Source organism: Penicillium verhagenii (genome assembly GCF_028828195.1).
Source record: "Penicillium verhagenii strain IBT 33310 chromosome Unknown utg000009l_segment0_segment0, whole genome shotgun sequence".
NCBI lineage: Eukaryota > Fungi > Ascomycota > Eurotiomycetes > Eurotiales > Aspergillaceae > Penicillium > Penicillium verhagenii.
In genome coordinates this window covers 2,165,469-2,185,343 of record NW_026643173.1, presented here as the reverse complement: position 1 = coordinate 2,185,343, position 19,875 = coordinate 2,165,469, and the positions used below count along the sequence as shown (strand labels likewise).

The 19,875-nt window shown below is 47.3% G+C and overlaps 5 protein-coding genes across 5 annotated transcripts; 2 read left to right on the top strand and 3 right to left on the bottom strand.

Annotated features, from left to right (window-relative positions):
* Positions 1–728: 728 nt before the first annotated feature.
* Positions 729–3,261, bottom strand: rcoA (uncharacterized protein; the record flags this gene model as incomplete). Its single annotated transcript, XM_057169260.1, has 8 exons — positions 729–753; positions 837–912; positions 993–1,125; positions 1,259–1,729; positions 1,823–2,361; positions 2,423–2,730; positions 2,824–2,905; positions 3,141–3,261. 8 exons carry the CDS (start codon positions 3,259–3,261, stop codon positions 729–731), a joined length of 1,755 nt encoding a protein of 584 aa, XP_057017966.1.
* A 1,224-nt stretch (positions 3,262–4,485) lies between these two features.
* On the top strand, positions 4,486–5,599 carry N7466_009870 (sterol desaturase family protein; the record flags this gene model as incomplete). The annotated part of the gene is made up of 2 exons (XM_057169259.1): positions 4,486–4,754; positions 4,816–5,599. 2 exons carry the CDS (start codon positions 4,486–4,488, stop codon positions 5,597–5,599), a joined length of 1,053 nt encoding a protein of 350 aa, XP_057017965.1.
* A 447-nt stretch (positions 5,600–6,046) lies between these two features.
* Positions 6,047–7,654, bottom strand: N7466_009869 (Salicylate hydroxylase; the record flags this gene model as incomplete). The annotated part of the gene is made up of 4 exons (XM_057169258.1): positions 6,047–6,604; positions 6,682–7,380; positions 7,477–7,596; positions 7,652–7,654. The coding sequence occupies 4 exons, from the start codon at positions 7,652–7,654 to the stop codon at positions 6,047–6,049; spliced, it is 1,380 nt and encodes a 459-aa protein (XP_057017964.1).
* A 1,134-nt stretch (positions 7,655–8,788) lies between these two features.
* Positions 8,789–11,082, top strand: N7466_009868 (fungal specific transcription factor domain-containing protein; the record flags this gene model as incomplete). The annotated part of the gene is made up of 7 exons (XM_057169257.1): positions 8,789–8,897; positions 9,026–9,532; positions 9,597–9,789; positions 9,855–9,982; positions 10,141–10,542; positions 10,616–10,825; positions 10,886–11,082. The coding sequence occupies 7 exons, from the start codon at positions 8,789–8,791 to the stop codon at positions 11,080–11,082; spliced, it is 1,746 nt and encodes a 581-aa protein (XP_057017963.1).
* Positions 11,083–12,562: 1,480 nt separating this feature from the next.
* N7466_009867 (GSK family serine/threonine-protein kinase) lies at positions 12,563–14,184 on the bottom strand (the record flags this gene model as incomplete). Its single annotated transcript, XM_057169256.1, has 7 exons — positions 12,563–12,696; positions 12,789–12,993; positions 13,051–13,244; positions 13,323–13,671; positions 13,742–13,825; positions 13,883–14,055; positions 14,139–14,184. The coding sequence occupies 7 exons, from the start codon at positions 14,182–14,184 to the stop codon at positions 12,563–12,565; spliced, it is 1,185 nt and encodes a 394-aa protein (XP_057017962.1).
* Between the last annotated feature and the right edge of the window lie 5,691 nt (positions 14,185–19,875).

The window sequence follows — 19,875 nt, the reverse complement described above, 5'->3', positions numbered from 1 at the left end:
TTTCAGCTCCCCAGATCGACGATCCTGTGGTTCCTCGTTCGTATTCTGTTGTGCTCTCTACCCACCCATACCCCCCTCCAATGGTCGTCTTCCTATTACTTGATTTGGTATATGCTTTCCACCTGCACGTCGTGCAAAAGTGTTCCTGCAGGGATTGAGAGCAGAGAGGCGAAAAAGAAAAGAAGAAAAAGACAAAGAGCAAGAAAAATAGACAAGAAAAAAAAAAGGACCACTCCTTTACCAGTCAGAAAGCCTTCTAAACAAACCACTACAAAATTTCTGGGGACTCACGGGCCCTTCTCGTACCTGGATCCACCCACAGGACTCGACAGGTCCTTTTCGTACAACCCATATGCCTGCGAGCCTCTCTCTCTCTCTCTCTCTCTCTCTCTTGGACCCATCTACTCGGTTCCTGTGGTTCCTGTGTGACGTACAGTCTCGTGTACATACTCGGGCTTTACAGTAACCCAAAAAAAGGGGATATTTGCATTTTTGTTTGCGAATGACATTATTCCAATGAAACACAAGCAAATGGGGAGGGAAAGGGCCCCCAAAAAGATAAAAAGATAAAAGAAAAGAAACAGACACCAGCAAATTCGAACAGCCCGACCCAGCTTGTAAGTGGGGATTCCAAAATCCAAGCAATAAAAAAGAGGCATCCGAAGACAAGAGATAAGACAAAATAATAAAAGATGTCACATTGCGCCAAGACATCCCCCGAACCCCCTTTACCGTCCAGTGTAGTTGGAGTATCTAAGAAGAAAGAAAGAAAAGTCAGATTGAACACAGGGAACTCAATGGAATCCAAAGAGGAAGAGAAAAAAAGGAATGCTTACCTCCAGATCCGTGCACGCATGTCTCCACTGCCGGTTGCAAAGAGGTTGCCAGTTGGGGCTGGGGCAACAGAGATAACTAGATGCCGCGGAGAAAGATTCGAAGTTAGTAAATCGATCATGACACAATTCAGATAAGAATAAGGCATTTCAACTCACCGGAGTTCTTGTGGCCCTGCAACATCATCTGGGCATTGCCAGTGATCGGGTCCCAGAACTGAACGCCCCGATCCTTGGAGCCACTCATGACCCACTGGCCATCGGGCGTCAGGCACACGCTAAGAACAAAGTCCTATAATGAACAAGGTTAGTGGGGGAAAAAAAAGAAATGGCAGTGACAAGTGGAGAACGGGAAATAGAAGGAGCCAAAAAAAAAAAGACAGGAAAAAGTAAAGAAGAAAAGAAGAAAATAAAAAGGCACGAACCTTGTGGCCTTCAAATGTCCGCACACACTTGCCGCCCTTGACGCCACTGTGGGGGTGCATACCCCGCGGGACAGTCAATTCCCACAGTTTGATAGTCTTATCCAAACTACCGCTAACCAGGTCGCGACCATTGGGTGCGAAGGCAACCGAGTAAACACTATCCTTGTGTCCATCCGGGTTCTCTAGTCGCTCCACCAAGTAGCCAGTGGTAGTGTCCCATACCCGCACGCTCTTGTCCAGCGATCCAGCAGCCACGTAGTGTCCATCGGGGGACATGGCCACCGTGGTGACTCCGTCCTCAATGCTAAGAGTGTAGACCAGCTTGCCATCAAGGATGTCCCAGAGACGCACGGTCTTGTCACCACTGCCCGAGGCGATGTAGCGACCATTACCGGCGAAATCTAGTGAGTAGATATCTTGTTCGTGACCGGTGAAGATGTTCTTGATGGTGCGCGAGGCAATATCCCAAACCTATTATCCAAAGTAGGTCCCGTTAGTGATCTCTTTTTGGAATTTACTATAATCTTGCAAATCACACGGGAAGAGGGGGATATGTTCACTTACTCGAATCTGCTTGTCCTCAGCACCAGTCGCCAGGTATTTACCATCGGGACTGAAGCACACACTGCGGATGTAAAGGTCGCCATCCTTATCGACGTTCTCATCTTGCAGAGTGGCCACATTTTGTCCAGTGGTCACATCAAAGATCTGCGCAGAGCGATTGCAGCCCGTCGCCAGGTACTTGCCATCGCGGCTGAAACGAACACAGCAGACTACGCTGTCGTGGCTAAGGTGATGCACCAGCTCGACATCCAGCACACGCTGGACCTCTGGGTTGAAGACCGCATACCAGTCTGTACCTTCACGCTTCTGGGATGGGGGCAGGTCCTCCGGGTTCCAGTTGGCCAACATGTTACCCGGGCGATCGGATCGAGCAACGGGGGCCGGTTGGTTGCTTGGGGGAGTTGGGCGGATCTGAGGAGAGGCACGAGGGTCGGGGTAGGACAATTGAGTTGGCTGAGGAGTAGCTGGGCCAGGAGGCGCACGGCGGGGTTTACCAGGGCCCGGGGACGCGGTGGGAGGTGGTGGGGGTCCACCATAACCTGTGGAAGTCAAATATAAGTCAGCGACTCGACAAGGAATCCCTTAATCACTCTCACATACCGGTCACAGCAGCACCCGGTGGGTATCCCCCAAAGGAACTCTGCAGGGGCTGGCCAGGCTGGGCGGCCGCGACAGGCTGTTGAAGAGCATGCTGGGGAGGCTGCTGATCCTGGGGAGGGGGAGGGGCAAGACCGGGACCACTACCTCCTTGGTTGGCCATGATGCCACTGAACAGGTTGCTCGGGCCGTGGCCGACCTGTGGTGGCTGGCCTGGGGGAGCTGTGTGCGCCGTGGGTGCGATGTGAGAGACGGTTTGCACACCGCGCGACTCCAGTTCGTGTCGCAGCATGCGGATCTCGGCTTCGTAACTATCATGGGAGGATAATGGTCAGTATCAACCAAGATCAATTTGCGCAAGAGAGAGGGGACAAAGAGCTAAAAATGAGAGGGGTCCCACGAACTCTTGCTTCATCTTGACCTGAGTTTGCTCCAATTGATACACCTTCTGACGGATCATCTCCATCTCCTGGAGCTGACCGGTAACTGCATGATCTATCAGTTAGAAAACCATTCAGCGCATTTCATGACCTAAGAGTCGTAGCCATGGATGGACTAGCGACTTTGAAGAGATAGGGGTCGCTCCAACACAGTATATTTTGAAAGCCTTGCGTAGAGCGTTTGGGTGGAGAAGGGGGAGGGATAAGCAGGCAGGTAGGCGGGTAGGCATGTAGGCGTGGCGGTAGATAACAAATTCAAAATGGCGGAGCGATACACATACACTGGTGTTCAAATTCGCCGGTGCTGCGAGATTGGGTTTCGAATTCCTGGCGCAGCTGATCCAACAACTCCGTCAGACGGGAGTTGGGAGCGGGCACCATGCCGCGATGAGCGTTATACATAGTGATGATTTGACGGGGTTGAAGGGGTTTATTGGGACGAAGATTTTGAGGCAAGGTAGATTTGGAGCTGAGGAGGTGGAAGTGGAATTAACAACAGCTTTTGCGACAACAAATCGCAGCTGGGGACAGGGTCACGAAGCCGATCACTGGGCAATTGCTGCTTGGTGAGCGACACCAGGCAGCTAGTCACCGCAATGATGAGAACCCAAGAAAGGATATAGGACGATTCAAATGAGAGCAGAAGAAGACCCGATAAAGGGGTGTTTGTTTGATCTGAATGAGCCTGGATGGATTTAAGGTGTTATCCGTTGGTTAGAGGGGAAGAAGAGGCTGGGTTGAAGTTTGGGGCAGAATCGGGCGGCTACTGCCGTTGACGCCAGAAGCGACGCACTAGGCGAGAAGCGCAGAAAAAAAGGTTCTGGACTTGCAAACCTGAGCAAAACCTATGAGGATAATTTATTTCAATATTTATTTTAATTTATTTCTGATGAATTCAGATCGATTTGAATACCAATATAGCAAGATGGCTAAATCTATCTAGAAATTTAACAAATAAAAAAAAGCTGAAACAAGGGAAGGAACAAGAGTAATATTGAACACTTGAAAGTAGCTCCAAGTACTAGTATATAATGTATGGGGAGCTACTACGTATGAGTATGGGTACATATGAGGTCTGTTTGCAGAAAAGGTCCAGACTTGAATTTACTCCCAAGGAACTGCATACTTGGTACCTTTCAGTACGATATGGCCTTGAAGCCTTACAGCCTTGGTGCCTTATGATACCGCCTTGGTGCCTTGGTGCCTTGATGCCTTGACGTGGTTCCTGCAGAAGTCCAAAGCCAAAAAAGGGGTAAAAAAAAAGAACAACTCTTGGTTAACTACTTCTAACTGTGATGTTCAATTATTCCTCTTTCTAAGAGTGTGGCATGATCGCTCATCCTCGTATCAAATCCAATTCTTTCCTCTATATATCATATGATTTTATACCTTAATGAGTTCAACTTTCCATTGTACTCTGTACTCCGTAATTCGTAGTATATCTGATCCTTGGATTATTAAGGGGGGGAATTTCCCAGCGGCAGAGGCCGTTCCGCGCTGGTGTGATGCGGGCAGAATTTATTATTCGCCCCTCGGAATATACAGTACACTTTTCTCCCTTGACGATTTCTCCTCTTTCACCAATTACCTCCTCCCCTATTCTTCTTACCCCGGTGTAAGTCGATCATGGATATCATTCTAGAATTGTGGGACACCTTCATTGGTGATCAACTGTATTCCACTCTTCTCCCCAACTCCATCGCCTCGTCCGTCTCCTTTCAGGGCTTCGTCAATGCCGCCAACAGCTCTCTGTCCTTGTTCGGCGCAGCCGAACCATTTATCTATGAACCGGCTACTCAGTTGATTCATCTCGAACCCTCCAAATATGCCTATCTCAGCGCGTGGCCACGGAATAACATCTACCGCCAATTCACCAGTTTCTTCTTGATCACTTGGTATGCGCCGACACCCTGATACCATCTGCCTGGTATGGTTCTTGAATTAACACAATCCCAGGATCTTCGGTCTCCTCGTTTACTTTGTGGTTGCGACGCTCTCCTATATCTTCGTCTGGGACAAAACCACCTACAACCATCCCAAATTCTTGCGAAACCAGATTTCCATGGAGATCAAGCAGGCCATGGGCGCCATGCCCCCAATGGCCCTCTTGACCGCGCCTTTCTTTGTCCTGGAAGTTCGGGGCTACGCTAAGCTCTACGACACCGTCGCCGAGGAACCCTTCCGGTTTTACAGCATTCTCCAGATCCCATTCTTCATCTTCTTCACCGATTTCTTCATCTACTGGATCCACCGTGGTTTGCACCACCCGCGTGTCTACAAAGCCCTCCATAAGCCACACCACAAATGGATCATGCCGAGTCCTTTCGCCTCCCACGCCTTCCACCCCTTGGACGGCTGGTCCCAAAGTGTGCCATACCACGTGTTCCCGTTCATCTTCCCCCTGCAAAAGGTGGCCTATGTATTCCTCTTCGGTTTCATCAACCTTTGGACTGTCTTCATTCATGATGGAGAGTATGTCGCCAACAGCCCATTTGTGAATGGAGCTGCCTGTCATACTATGCACCACTTGTACTTCAACTACAACTACGGACAGTTCACTACGCTATGGGATCGTTTGGGGGGTAGCTACCGCAAACCTAATGAGGAACTCTTCCGACGGGAGACCAAGATGGGTGATCAGGAATGGAAACGGCAGGCCAAGGAGATGGAGGCCATCTTGAAGACTGTTGAGGGTGAAGATGATCGCAGCTACTCCGCCGCCCAGAAGAAAACCCTTTGAGATGAGAGCAGGTCCTCCGCCCCCGATACACGTGTGTTAACGGCCTTCCGAGTCTCGAGGCTGAGTCTCGGGTTCATTTGTTTTATGGAGTTTTGGGCTCTGCTTGCATAGGTTCATCTTGGGTCCCCGAAAATTTCTTTCATCCGGGCTAACCCACCATGATTCCAACTACATTATTCTTAATATTGTGTTGCATATTTGTTTGTTTGTTTCTGTTTTTTAATTCTTCTCCACAGGACGAGAGAAAGGGGGCCAAAAATAGCCCTTAGTCCTGCTTTCTGTACATAACATATTCCTATCATGGTGACTAAAATTCATGTTCATGACCACGAAATCTTTTAATCTCAAATCAGCTTGCCCATATCTTGCCAAATTCACTAGCTTGAATATGTACATTTACTCCCTCGCCTTATATGTAACTTTATGTCTGTATACACTGTGATATGTTCACAACTTCCCGGCTTGTCTGCTCGGACTTGGCAAGAACCAGTCCATATACTTGCGCTGCAACGAAGGGGTGACGCCGGTCACAGGGTGAGATAGCTCTTTGCCTCCGTTACAGTACTTGCGTACCGCATCTTCAGCGTGTCCCTGAACGTCATATCCGTAGATGTCCAGCACAGTCTGTGGGTCCCCATAGAGGTTGCTACTGCGCACAAAGTACGTGCCTTCTAGCTCGGGCGCCATTGCTGCATCGCGCTCTTGCTGCAGCGGCCCATCTGGCAACTGCCAGATCGCTCCATTCATAAAGGACACCTGCTGTTTGGCATATGCTTTGGGCATGCGCTCTGCCTCGTAGATACTGACGGCGTCCTTAACACCAATTTTCCCCTGAACAACAGCCTCGATACACTTTGCGAGGAAAGCTCCATCTTCCATAGAAGTGGCTGCCCCTTGCGCCATGTGGTTCACCATGGAATGTGCGGCATCGCCCATGAGTACCACGTTTTTCTGGGGCGATGACCAAGACTCCAACGGTCCAGTTACCATCAGTGGCCAGCGCGACTATAACAATCATTAGTAAATGTTTTTTTTTTTGAACTTCCGGGTTTTCTTTCTCAAGTCAAAAGAGAGGCACTCACGACTTCCGGGATCATGTCTACAATGCGCTTGATACGTGGATCATAGTCCTTGTATTCCTCCCGCATTTCTTCGATAGACACGTCTTCTTGAGTAGCACGCAGTTTTTCTGGGCGATGATGCGAAAGGACTAAGTTAAACATATTGCCGGCTGAGATTGGATACGTGATGATATAAGACTCAGGGGCCATCCAGACCTCCATGGTTAGCTTTTCAATGAGCTCCTTGGCAACGGGATCCTGGCGAATTTGGTCGTATGGCACAATAGCTCGGTATGCACAGTTGGTGGTTGGAGGTTCCGGCTGGACATCTGGAAATAACGTGCGACGGACAACACTATTGATTCCATCCGCACCGACGCAGAGGTTGAAAGTGTATGAATCCCCTTTCTGGGTAGTCACAATGACTTCATCGGCTTGGTGGTCAATTTTGACAACGCGTGAGTCAATCTTGATCGTGGCCCCGGCCTTTGCAGCTACTGTGGCCAAGCCCTCATGGAGATGTGCCCGATGAACCACCCACCATGGTCGCTGGAGATCCCGTTCAATGGTGTCGATTTTGGTATAGCCGACTGGAGTACCATCTTTACGCCGCATATTCAATTCTTCAAATTGTACCAAGTTCTCTCCAATGATCTTATCCACGCCCCATCTCTGAAGAAGCACAGAAACATTTGGAGTCATCTGGATTCCTGCTCCGATCTGAGTTGAAGAGTTGAGTTGGTCTTAGCCTGAGTATCTTTCGCGTATTTCATCATCAATTGATAGATTCAAAGCTGGAACGAGGATAAAACATACTTCTCCTAGCCCTTGAGCTGCTTCCAAGACAGTGACTTGGGCGCCAGCTTGGCTCATTGCAATTGCAGCAGCTAGCCCGCCAATTCCTGCACCGACGATACCGATATGCGGACGAGAAGTCTTATCATGGTCAATGAGATTGAAAGCCCTGTTTAGGTGACTCGATAGAACTCACCATGTTGGAAGATTCAATGTTGTTAGTATATACGTATATCGATGCTGAAAGAGATGTGAACAATCAATGTAGATTGTAAGTACATATATATTGTGGCGCAAATATATGCGGGGGTTTGGAGGAGCCGACATGATTATTTTCAAAATGACCAGATGCCCAATCCCCAACGATCTGAATGGTCCATGGACATGAGTGGGGTCATTATGGATGACAATTGCCGGTTGGTTTTCAAGGCAAGTTCGTCCAGTGTACGGGGAAATCGGGAATGAGAAGCTTGGGGGGAAGAGGTTTGGGGTAAATGGAGGATCGGGGACTTCGGGAACTTTGGAGTAAACAATGCTTTGGTTCTTTGGTTCTTTGGTTCTCAACTCCGGATTTACCATCTAGCGCCAGCCACCCCGAGATTGTGGAGATCTGCCAAGCATTTGAACAAGATGTGTATGATTCTCTTCAAAAAAGGGACTGTGTTTCTGACCATGGTTCAAGGACAGAGAGGGAGAGAAAGATGAAAATCAGGCAGAGAGAGAGAGAGACCAGAGGAGGAGCTTCACCGCTGCCGAGGTCAGAGTGGAGCGACCTCTCATGTCTATCTCCCCGCTCTTTTTCTCCCCTCTTCGTTTTAAGGTGCGCCATGTCACAGTTGGCCCATCCCCCTAAACGTCGGCGTGCAGTTTTGGCCTGCAACTCTTGTCGTCACCGCAAATCCCGAGTAAGCATGCAGATTCAACGTCACGGGTTAGGAACTAACAACTTGGACAGTGCGACGGAGGTAGACCGTGCACTCAGTGCAAGGAGCTCGGATGTGATTGTATCTATCAGGATGTCGGCACATCTTACAATCTGACCGTGGAAAAAAGGTAAATGCCCCACCAATATGCGTCTTATCAAGGGAGATCTTTCCTCTTTCCCGGGGAGTTAAGCTTGATTCTGACTGGCAAGTGTAGTTATTTGGCTCGACTAGAACACAGAATCCTAGACATCGAGGCATCTCTCCGTAGATTGGAAAACAATCAAGACAATGGTACTCCCTCGACGTCATCTGAAGGGACTACTACGGTAGTCGATCATTCAGTGAGGAATGAGATTGAACCGGACCCGGGCCTGAAGTCAGACCTTCCAGTACGCTCCTCCCATACGATGGTCCCTCCAGAAAGGGCTGAGTTTGGGGAGATAGATGCCTCGGAGAACTCAATTGATGGTATGGGGGCTATCAATTTCGCAGAGGAAGAGGATTGTGGCTTTTTTGGTAAGACACCCGTGGACCCCTCCCTGTATACATACACAGACACATACTTGTGTATAGAATGCGTGTGTACACATCGACATGAGACTGTGTAGATCAACCAACATGGCTGTTGACTAACCCTCCATCAGGTCCGTCATCCAATATTGCATTCATGCGTCATATCTCTCGTGCTATTGCCAAAGGAAACCCACAGGGTGGCCATGTTCCATCTATATACTCTCCCGCACAGACCGGTGGCGGAATGTTGAATGTGTCAAGATCCCGACCTTCAATAGACGACTCTCGAGGTAAAGTACAAATATCCAGTGAGAATGGGATCAACGTTTTTGCTTTGCCCTCCGAAGAACGCACATGGAGTTTGATACAAATTTATTTCGAGAAAACCGGCCAGCTACTGCCATTCATCCACGAGGCATCGTTTTGTGAGACTTATTTCCGCATGCGAGAAGAAAATTTCAATCGAGTACGTCGGACATGGCTCGGATTGCTCAATATTATCTTGGCTATTGCCACAAGCCTCAACACAGAGGGTGATTTGCCTGCCGGCAGAAGAATACAGGAGTCAGATATCTACTTCCAGAGGGCGAACGGGCTCTGCGATAAGGATTCCAAACGGAATGCAAGTCTAGAGATGGGTGAGTAGCTTCTTGCTAGGCCATGATAACTACCACCCCGCATACTAAGCGAGATACATGATAGTGCAATATCTGTTGGTCCAGGGTCAATATCTGCAAGGAACCCAGAAATCCGTTCAAGCGTGGACGACGCACGGTTTGGCTATTTCGGCAGCGTTTCAACTTGGTCTACACTCACCCGAAGCCAACCGGCGTTTTTCGCCGGTGGAAAGTGAGATTCGCAAGCGAACCTGGTTTGGTTGTATTCTGCTGGACAGGTAAAGATCTCAAGACCGATCTCTTGTAACCTTGTCCTCTGTAAAGGTGCTAATCTCCCTATCAGAACGTTGAGTATGACCTTTGGTCGTCCCTGCACCATTCCGGAAACATATGTGAAGCTGGAAATGCCCGTCAAAGATATGCAGGTTCTTACCAGCACACCAAAGTCCGAAGCATATCCTCAGTTGGATGGTTGGTTCTTTACCGCAGCCATGTTGGTACTACCCTTCTTATCTGACTTGCCAAAACTAAACATACTAGAAAACTATATGTTGTAATGTTCAACGTTCTCGACAATTGCTATTGTCAGAATTTAGGATTTGAACATCCGTTAACTACAGCAAATGCAGTGCCTCAAATTCTTGACGGCGAGCGTCAACTCCAAGAATGGCGTTTTTCAATTGTGCCCTCTCTTGGTATCCGCCTCTGGCATGAACCTTTACTTGCCGACGACTTAGCACACCTGGATCCAGAATCCACGATTCGTCATCGATTTGGTATCGTTCTCTCGGTTCGGTATCACAATCTACGCATTCTTCTCTATCGAAAGTTCCTAGAGTGCTTTCTGGATGCATACAGCGCCGATGATTCAGCTTCACAGGAAAATAACCTCGTCCAGCAGATGGGTTTTACAGGCGTCCAGAATTGCCTTGAGTCTGCCAAATCAATAATTTCCACTGTCCATACCATAACCTCATCAGGAGGCTGGCGTCGTGGCCTTCTTGGGGCCTGGAACTACTCGCTTTACTATAGTAGGTCTACAACTATGCCTTGGAAAGGCTTTTATCGCTAACCCTCTTTGTTTTTTTTCTTTCTTCTCACCAGCCTTCAACGCCGGACTCGTCATCTTCGGGGCCCTTTTCATCTCATCCAAAGAAAGTCAGCACAACCCAGAACAATGGCGCATCATTGAGAGTTCCCGACCATACCTTGATCTCGCAGCAGATGCTTTGAGGCATTTGGATTCGGGTAATAGAGTTATCGAGCGATGTGTCGAATATTTGACTCAATTGTCCATGGTTCTCAAAGCTACCAGTGAGTTTCTTCATTTCATTCCGATCAATCATTGGTACTCAAGTGCTGACCAAGGAGTAGCTTCAGGTGAACAGACCATTCCTCGTATCCCTGCCGGCCCTCACCTGCCACTGCCCGTTCCAGATATGATTCCTCCGCACAATGCAGACTACCCGATGTGGTCCAATGTAGACCTTGGTGAATTTATGATGGACAATGATCTTGATTTCCTGGGCCGAATGTTCAATTTCAATCATTCTCATGACGCCCCAATTTAGCCGGTCTAACGAATCAATGGTGCATGTGGAAGATGGGTTTTTTGTGGGAGTATTGCTCATTCGCGTGTCACTTTCTTGGAAATTATATGGGTTTCCGATCTACCTTTTTTCAAACGTTTTTATCTCGGGACATTTTCTTGGATTCAAAAAGTACCTATTGTCTTGCTCTATTTTTGAACAGACTGAAAGAATCGATGAGATCCGTATCGGACACTGCGATCCTAAGCTGTGGAGCGATTTACCTATGTGCTTTGTGGTACTACTATTGAGCCTGCAAAGGTAGATGTATCTCAATTAACAATGGTTTCTTTACTTCTCACGTGTTCATTTTGCTACATACTGTCTCTTCCCAGTATCTCTGCTTCAGGTCAACCCCGAGAATTAGATCCCCTAGAGTTATACAAATCATGAAAAATTCATTACCTCGCAAGGATGATGGCAGGGTTACATAAACACGTCTAAGGAGTAATCAATGCTTCGTGGTCTGACACTTATATCAAAATGCTAACGAAGAATGCCTTTCCTACATGACCGAATCCAAGCAGGGATATTCCCCAGGGCACACGGTATCTCTACGGGGGGCCGCATGAAATCAAAGAAACCCATCTGCTTCAGATCTGGAACGTGTATCTCATCAATGATCAATGGTGGTCAGGGGAGGAATCACATAGAAGCCGAGCCGGGGGGGGGGGGGGGGGCCAGGAAGCCGGGCAATGGAATTTGCAAAGGAGAAACAAGGGCCAAAAAAAAAAACAACCAAATAAAGCAAAAGGGTGGTTAAAAAGAACAGAGGGGGAAGGGAGAAAAGGAGGGAGGAAAATAGAACTAAAAAAAGGGGAAATTGGTTTCTAGCGCTGCAAAGTCGAAGGAATTGTGGTAAATTAGGACCACAGGCGGTCCCAGTCGGGTAGAAGTAGAATTGAACGAGAAGCCTCCAAAACCACGGTGATGCATATCGAATGTCCCGGGATCAAGGTAGGGGGGTGGGCTTTCTGCGTGGGATTTTTTTCTTTCCCTTCTCTCCCCGACCGAATGAAGCTATGCAGTCTTCAATCCCGGCAGACTTGCACAGAAAGGGTATCACTTTTTCCTCCCAAGTGTGTCGCAGACACCTCAAAATAATAAGAACTCCAGGCCATGACCTTTCCACCGTTGCGTGACAATCATCAGCATCCCATGCCCCCATCTCCAAAAAAAAATCAGATCCAAGTTTGTCCGCTCAGCCATGAAAAAGGACATTTCCACTTTTTCCCATCGTTTCTCCTTCACATAACTCCCTGACAGATGTTGCAGTCCCGTCATATGACCAGCTGGTTCAATAAGAGATATATGAAAAACCCAGCAAGGCCTGTGTGCTCTCTCCAGTGTAGAGTGCTACTCAAAACATGATGGTACTCGGTCGATAGATCCTCGAGAATCTCTCACGCGCTGTGCGGAAGGCACTTACGAACAGATGTCTCTCGTTGAGATATTAACCCTCTCAGTCGAGATGGGCCAACATCTCCTCCTTGGCAAGTGGCTTGAAGTTGTTGATGTCGAGGCCGCGGGCTTCCAAGGCCGGACGGGCATGAGGAGGGACGATTTGTTCATTCAATTCGGGCGCGATGGAAAGTTCTGGGGAGAGATTATATGATCAGCAAAAAGAAAAGAAGAAAAGAGGTGGCGAAAGAGACTCGACGAATGGGGTCACAATGATCAAAACTTACCGTGTCGCGAGAAGTCGAAGAGAACGGGCATGTCCTTGCTGGGGTTGTTGTGGTGACGCGAATCGGGGAAGCGGGTGGCCGGATCTCGCAGCTCGTCGAAGAAGGGGTGGCACATGGCCTCGATGGCCGACAGTCGCTCCGTAGGGGTGTACTCCAGAAGTGCCGAGATCAAGTCGATGGCCTCTGGGGGGGCTTTCCGGAATACCTGGTGTTGGGTGATTAGCGTCTGAGATTTCGGGCAACCATCGGGGGTGATCGGTACCTTATTGAAGGGATGCGGCTTGATCTGAGGGAATTTGTGCTCCATGTAATTGGGATTCATGGTCCGGATCTGCTCGCGGGTGGGAGTACCAAGAACCTTGATGATTTCCACCAGCTGGTCAATTCCCGATTCACCAGGGAAGAGGGGTTGTCCCAGCATCAACTCGGCCATAACACAACCAGTTGACCATACATCTAAATCAGAAGGGAGGTAAAATTAGGCTAGAGTTCCTGACTTGCGGGGAAAATTAAATCATGGGGTGAGGAACGCACCGATCTTGGTTGTGTAGTTGGTCGCACCGAAGATCAACTCCGGAGCCCGGTAGTAGCGAGAACAGATGTAGGAGACGTTGGGTTCGTTTTCAATCAAAATCTTGGCGGATCCGAAATCACACAGCTTCAAAATTCCAGTGTTAGGGTCCAAGAGGAGATTCTGAGGCTTAATGTCTCGATGGCAAATTCCTTGGGAGTGGATGTAGGCCAGCGACCGGAACAACTGGTAGATGTAGAGCTTGACCTCCAGCATGGGCATGGTGGTCTTGAGTTTGTTGAAGTAGCGCGAGGCACGGTACACTGTTTCGGGAACATACTCGAGAACCAAGTTGAGGTACACTTCGTCTTTCTACAAGGAGGGGGGGGGAAAGAAGTTAGTCAGTGGGAACACCGGGCGGGAGGGCGATGTCAACACCTACTCGGTCGCCGTTGGAGTAGTAAAAGGCCTTCAGCTCGACGATATTAGGATGGCGCACAATCCTCATGATTTGAAGCTCACGGTTCTATCCAGACCATCAGTACCATCCTGGGGGACGTTTTCCGGGCGAATCCGCCCTTACCTTAAACCGCTTATCCTGGAGAACTCTCTTGATGGCAGCGTCCTCGCCGCTGGGGGCCATCTTGGTCTGAAAGACCACACCGAAGGAGCCATTGCCCACAATCTTACACTGGGTGTAGGAGATCTCTTTGTGCTCGCCGGTCAGGCCATCTTGGACCTTTTCGCGAATTACCTCTACAGCGGGGGGGAAGAAGTCAAGGTCAGTCTGAGAGACAAGAGGAGGTGGAAGACATGATTGCAATTGAGGTACGACTTACCACCCATGCGCAAACTTGGGAATAACCCAGGTCGACTCTGTGACATGGCGGGGAGTGCTATGGAGGAAGAGGAAAGGAACCCGTTTTGGGCGTGGTAATCGGTGGAGTCAAGCTGGGAGGGGAGGGAGGGGGTGGGCGGAAGGTCCGAACGGGGCGAGATGAGAAGAATAGGTGAATGCCAAGAATGCAGGAAAGAGGAAAAGGGAAATTCACAGTAGACGTGTATTGGTAGAAGGGGAGTAGGAGGGGACCAATAACGTCGAATTGAGGGAAAATCGAAAGGGTAAGATTGGGGGGGGGGGGGGGGGAAATTGCGTAGTAAGGAAAATTGGGTAAAGTTGGGTATTTGGGGGGGTGTTAAGGTGTTAAGGTGTGTACGGGAAAATCGTAGGATTCAGGGCGACTTTGCGGGAAAAAAGGTGACGTTGACGGGTTCAACGAAGAGGGGGGGGAGAGCACTTGAGAGAGAGAAGGGGGGGAAAATACAAAATAATAAAAAAAAAAAACTAGGAAAAGTCAAATCAAATAAGAAGGGGATTTTCAAGTGTATTTTGGGTTTTTCTTATTGGTTTTTTTTTTACTAGAAAAAAAGAGGAAATCATCTAATAAAGAAAAGAAAGAGAGTAGAAAGTAGGGGCGGGAAAGAAGTCCAATACCGCCAATTTTGGTTAGGGAAAGGGAAAGGTGATATACCTATAGATAGACTATACAGGATATTATATAAATGTTTCATAGAGGCAAAACAAGACCAAAATATAAGAGAATATAGAGAGTATGTATACTTTGACTTTTCTACCTAATTTCCTGAATATTTCTTGAATGTATATTGAAATTCAATCCCTACTCCGCCTTCTGCTTTTCTCTCCAGTATTTTTATACTATACCTGGAGATTTCCTACAATTACTGATCTAAAATCCCATTGATTCCTTATATTTCAATACAGAATGTGTGGTATAACCATTACTACACCAATATTACAGGAATGATCTCATCGATACGAGAAAAGGAGAAGGTCCAAGTGGAAGTGGTTTTGGGTTACCCGGTAATAATACCCAGATTTTACCAGATTTTACCAGATCCGAGCCTCTCTTAAAAAAAAAAGTGGATATGCTTGGTACAGAAGTCACTATATGACAGCAAAAGCCCAGACCTCTTTTTTGTTTTCTGACATGCAAGAAGAGCTCCATGACTGACAACATCCCTCTAATTTCTCCTTAGCCACCCCACTCCTTCTTGAGAGCTATTTTGGGGGGGAACATTTTAGAAAGGTCACGTTGAACGGAGATACTGATGTTCCGCGGGTCCCGTGTCGGCTGACCAGCTGTGATTTTCCCAGGAACTTCGGTGATTGGTTGAATGAAGGTACGACCTCGTGACCACCATGTCATCGAGTCCAGCTGACTACAGAGAGCGAAGAGGCCGAAGAGGCGATAGAAAGAAAATACAGAAAAGAGCTTGGGCCACCGGTGGAGCTTAGGAAAACGGATTAGTCTGAACTAGCTAAAACTTCTATACTATTTACGGTTCTAGGTCAAATGGTTCTCGATCATCTGATAGATTCCCATCAATTCCATCAATTTTTGGACGTCTTGGCTAGTGCTCCAAGCCCTGTTCATCTATGGTCCTGTAAATAGATATTTCTCCTTTCCCGGGGGCGTTTTCCCTCTCCTTTCCCCCCCCCCTTCTAATTCTTTTTTTTTGGTCGATCCAGTTTCAAAGCTTGAGCCATGCCATGCGAGATACGGCACGAACGGGACCCGGCAGCTCAGCACCGAACTGTCGATCTCCGACTTATTCGACTCGAGCATCCCAGAGTGCAGGGATTCCCTTGGCATGTGAGGTAGACAGGCTCATTCAGCCGATATCCGGCCCCGAATGATTGGGATCCCGGCCGGGGATGAGAGAAAGGTTCAAAAGTCAAAAGTCAAATAGTCTCTCTCTTTTTGAAGTACTTTGTATATACCTCATACCTTTTACATGCATGCCGATACTGTAGTCGAGGTTATACTAGGGGTTGGAGTTTTTTTTTTTTAAAAAAAAGCAAAAGAGGATCTCAAGGAAGCTAGGGATCTATAGGTGCTGCAGAACCCAAAAGACTGGGCTAGAAGCCTTTATTGCTTTTTTTCATCTTCTTTCCTTGTCCCATTTAGGGATAAATCTTGGTGCATTAGGGAGCCACAGTGGAGGATCTAGATTTCTAAAATCTAAAATCTACCGAGTTAAAAACTCCCTGGTATAATATATTTTCGGTTTTAATTCTTATTTACTTTTTCAGTTTGAAGGTGGGAACCATTGGAAAAGGTCTAAGAATGTTTCGGTTCCTGACACTTTGCCCCTGATGCCATGACCATCTCACACAACAGATCGGTGTGTTCGACACAACTCAACTCTGAGATCCACCAATCATGAAGGATGACAAAAGGCACACCAGCCAGGCCCAACGTAGCCGTTGAGAGGACCAACGATTCCCTCGACGCAAAACCCGCAGATGGCAATGCACCTGGCTGAAAAGGTTCGTTGAGCTCTGCAGTATTCGTATACTAGTACGTATCAAATCATGTATTAAACGTATCAACTGTATCTAATGTTATCCAATGTATCTACTATACCAAATTTACCACCCACGAAACATGACCCGGCAGAACCACTCTCTTGCGGCATACCGGTATTTACCAACAGGCAATAATCCCGAGCCTTAACTGTGGTATTTTGGTTTAATTTTTGATTTATTTTTATTCAAAACAAGCCATGCCAAAAAAAAAAAAAAAATCAACTGTGCGCAAAACGTCTGACCGAGTAGCATGGAAGATCAACATCACCAGGTCAAGCTGGGGGCTGTGGCATATCAAACTCGCCACCACTTTTGTCAGGCGACGCCGCTGTCATCCGCCCGGAAGTGACGTAGGGTAAGGGTGAGATGATGGCACGGCCCAAGGGTCGAATGCGAAAAAAAAAAAAGGAAGAGAATCAAGATCTCTCACCTTTCATCTATCTCTGTCAACTCTTCATATATTCCTTCTCTCTTCTCTGGTTCGGGGGGTCAAGGGAGCCAATTACCAGAATTACCAGATTATGGCCGTGAGCCAGTCTACCTGCATTCAATACTAATCTCACTCGCCAATGGTTCAGGGTGGAACTCTCAATTCCACAATCTAACAACCGGTTGGTCCACATACCACTCTCCGTGTGTACCTGGCAGGCTCATCTCGGCACTTCCTACGAATATGTTCGGATCTCTCTGCAGATGGAACCCATGGAAAGGGGCGGGAATGATCCGATGTGTGTATCGTCAAAGGCATGGAAAAGCAAGGGTCATGACATTCCATGTCTCTCTGTCAGACACGTGGATCATGATCATGAAACTCGCAGGCAAAAATCAATGATCTGGGATAAAAAAGAAAACTAATTTCAACCAAACAAAATCACAGGTTACACCGCGAGATAATCCTAGGAATTTAGGAATGCACCAAACTATGCGAATCATGAAATGCTCCAATTTTTCTCCCCATTGGCGGCCAGAAGAAAAGAAAGGGTAACGATGCTATTCTCGAGAGCGATCTGCCCTTTTCTTTGTTATTTATGACGATCCAAATTTATACCCTTCTGATCTCCCCCCAACGCGTCTATTGAAACTATTCCGGACACGGGAACGAGGAATCCACGTTGTCCCAGCCGTTCTGGTAATAATCATCCGTTAGTGCCAGAAACTAGGGATTAGTTTTGTCTCCAACTCAACCACCGTGACTACCACACCAAAGCAATCCTCTGGAACTCCAGGTGAATCATGCATGGAATTGAAACTGGAAAAAAAAAAAAAAATACAAACCATCAAAGTGTACATGTAAAGACTTAAGACAAAATACATATATGAGAGAAAAAAAAAAAAAAAAAGAGTCCCCACCTGCAGCTTGACCCAGTAAAAATTAGAAATTAATCACCCTCAAAAAAAAGTTATAAACGAATAATAGAAATTCCGAACCAGTCCTTCCTGATCCTCTTCCAGCCCTAGACAATTCAACAAGTTCAGAGAGCGGATATGCGCCCAGGTGGATATGGTATGGATCTGGTCTCTGTTCCCCATTGCATCTCGTTGACCCAAACCAATTTCGAGGAGAAACGAGGAATTACCGCGCAGGCGAACAGGATGAAGCAACGATTGGAGGAAGTCCGAGGGGGAGGGTCTCGGGCCCCCGCCCCTCAAACTGTAAATGTTGAGACCTTCAAGTAACCAGTCAAGTTACAAGTCAAGTAACAAATCAAGTACCAAGTTCATTTGTGTCCTTTGTCTCCGGACCTGCCATTGTTCCGCAGACTAACCCGGGATCGTTGTCGAGGGAAAATGATGTCAATCGGATCCAGAGTTCAAGATGAACTGCAGAATATACATAGAGAGAAAGAGAGGGAAAGAGGGCGAGAGGGAAAGAAGAGAGTGAGGGGAAAAGAGCGGGGATCAATCGTACATGCCAGGACCAATTGTTATACAAAATCCCTTCCTACGTTGAGCCTAGATGGTAAAAGTCCTCGTGTGTTGCATACACAAGGCTTGACTTCAATGTTGAAAAAATCATTCCTGCTGCTACAAGTACATACTAGTATGGACTCTTTTCAAGTCCAAGCTTCAAATGTTGAGGGTAATATTCAATGTTTAGTGCGTGTATAACCCCAAAACGAGCTTATAAGCCCTGGGATGTACGTGTGTCCCAAAGAGGATCTGTCCGTGATAAATGTGATGCCACACATATACAGTGATATACTTACTAGTAGTGATATGCTATACCCCCCTCTCTCTCTCTGGGCGTTATACATGTACAGACAACTTACGGAGCCAATGTAGAACAACACGGGTCTCTAGTGGAACCCATCTCCGAGAAAAAGAACAAAAAGCAGGGAAATGGACATGCTACTTATTCCGAGAGACAGGAGTGGGGGTTAAATGGAGTTGAACGGTTTGCTCCCACCAAAGGTGCATAAGGCCATGCCCACATCTGCACAACGTCTTGGTGCTTCCCACTTTGGTGGATCCCGGTTTTCTCGGTTGCCTTTTCTATCTTACGGAGTATTATGTATATTATGTATTTCTTTCTGTAGAGTACATCAATACTACATAAATCAGATGATCAAATTCATATTCTAGACATAGATGACCCATGTCCCTCTAAATGAGACAGAAGGGACCTCTTTATTTTCTTCATTCTCATTTGAATTCAATCATCATACTCCAATACTTTTTAATATCATTGGGGGAATTCACATACTGTACTCGGGTATGTTTCGGCATGAATGACAAAGTACCTCGGAAACCACATCTGGTACCCAATTTTGGGTCGACCCATTGTTGGGAGAACATCAGTACATCAGGAGATGCATGTAGCCCTTGGAAATTTATACTCTCCCGTCTCTACAAGATTTTCTTCGTACACCACAAGCGCGAAAAAAAGGAAAAGAAAAGAAAAAAAGAGGCTCGACAAAAGTGTTTTACATTGGTCCGTCTATGATGCGAAAACATAACCACAACTCTTCGGTGCAGCCCTGCACCTCCAACCGCACAACCCCTCGCCATCCTGACTATCCAGCCCATGAAAAGGAACATCAACCCGAAGGAAAACAAGACATGAAACCACGGACCAAGAAAAAAAAGAAAAGGACATAGCCGAAGATGCGGGCATCAGATGTGGGTGGAGAAGAAAGTTATCGTTAAAAGAGAAACGGAGTGTGAATCTATACAAAAAAAAAAGG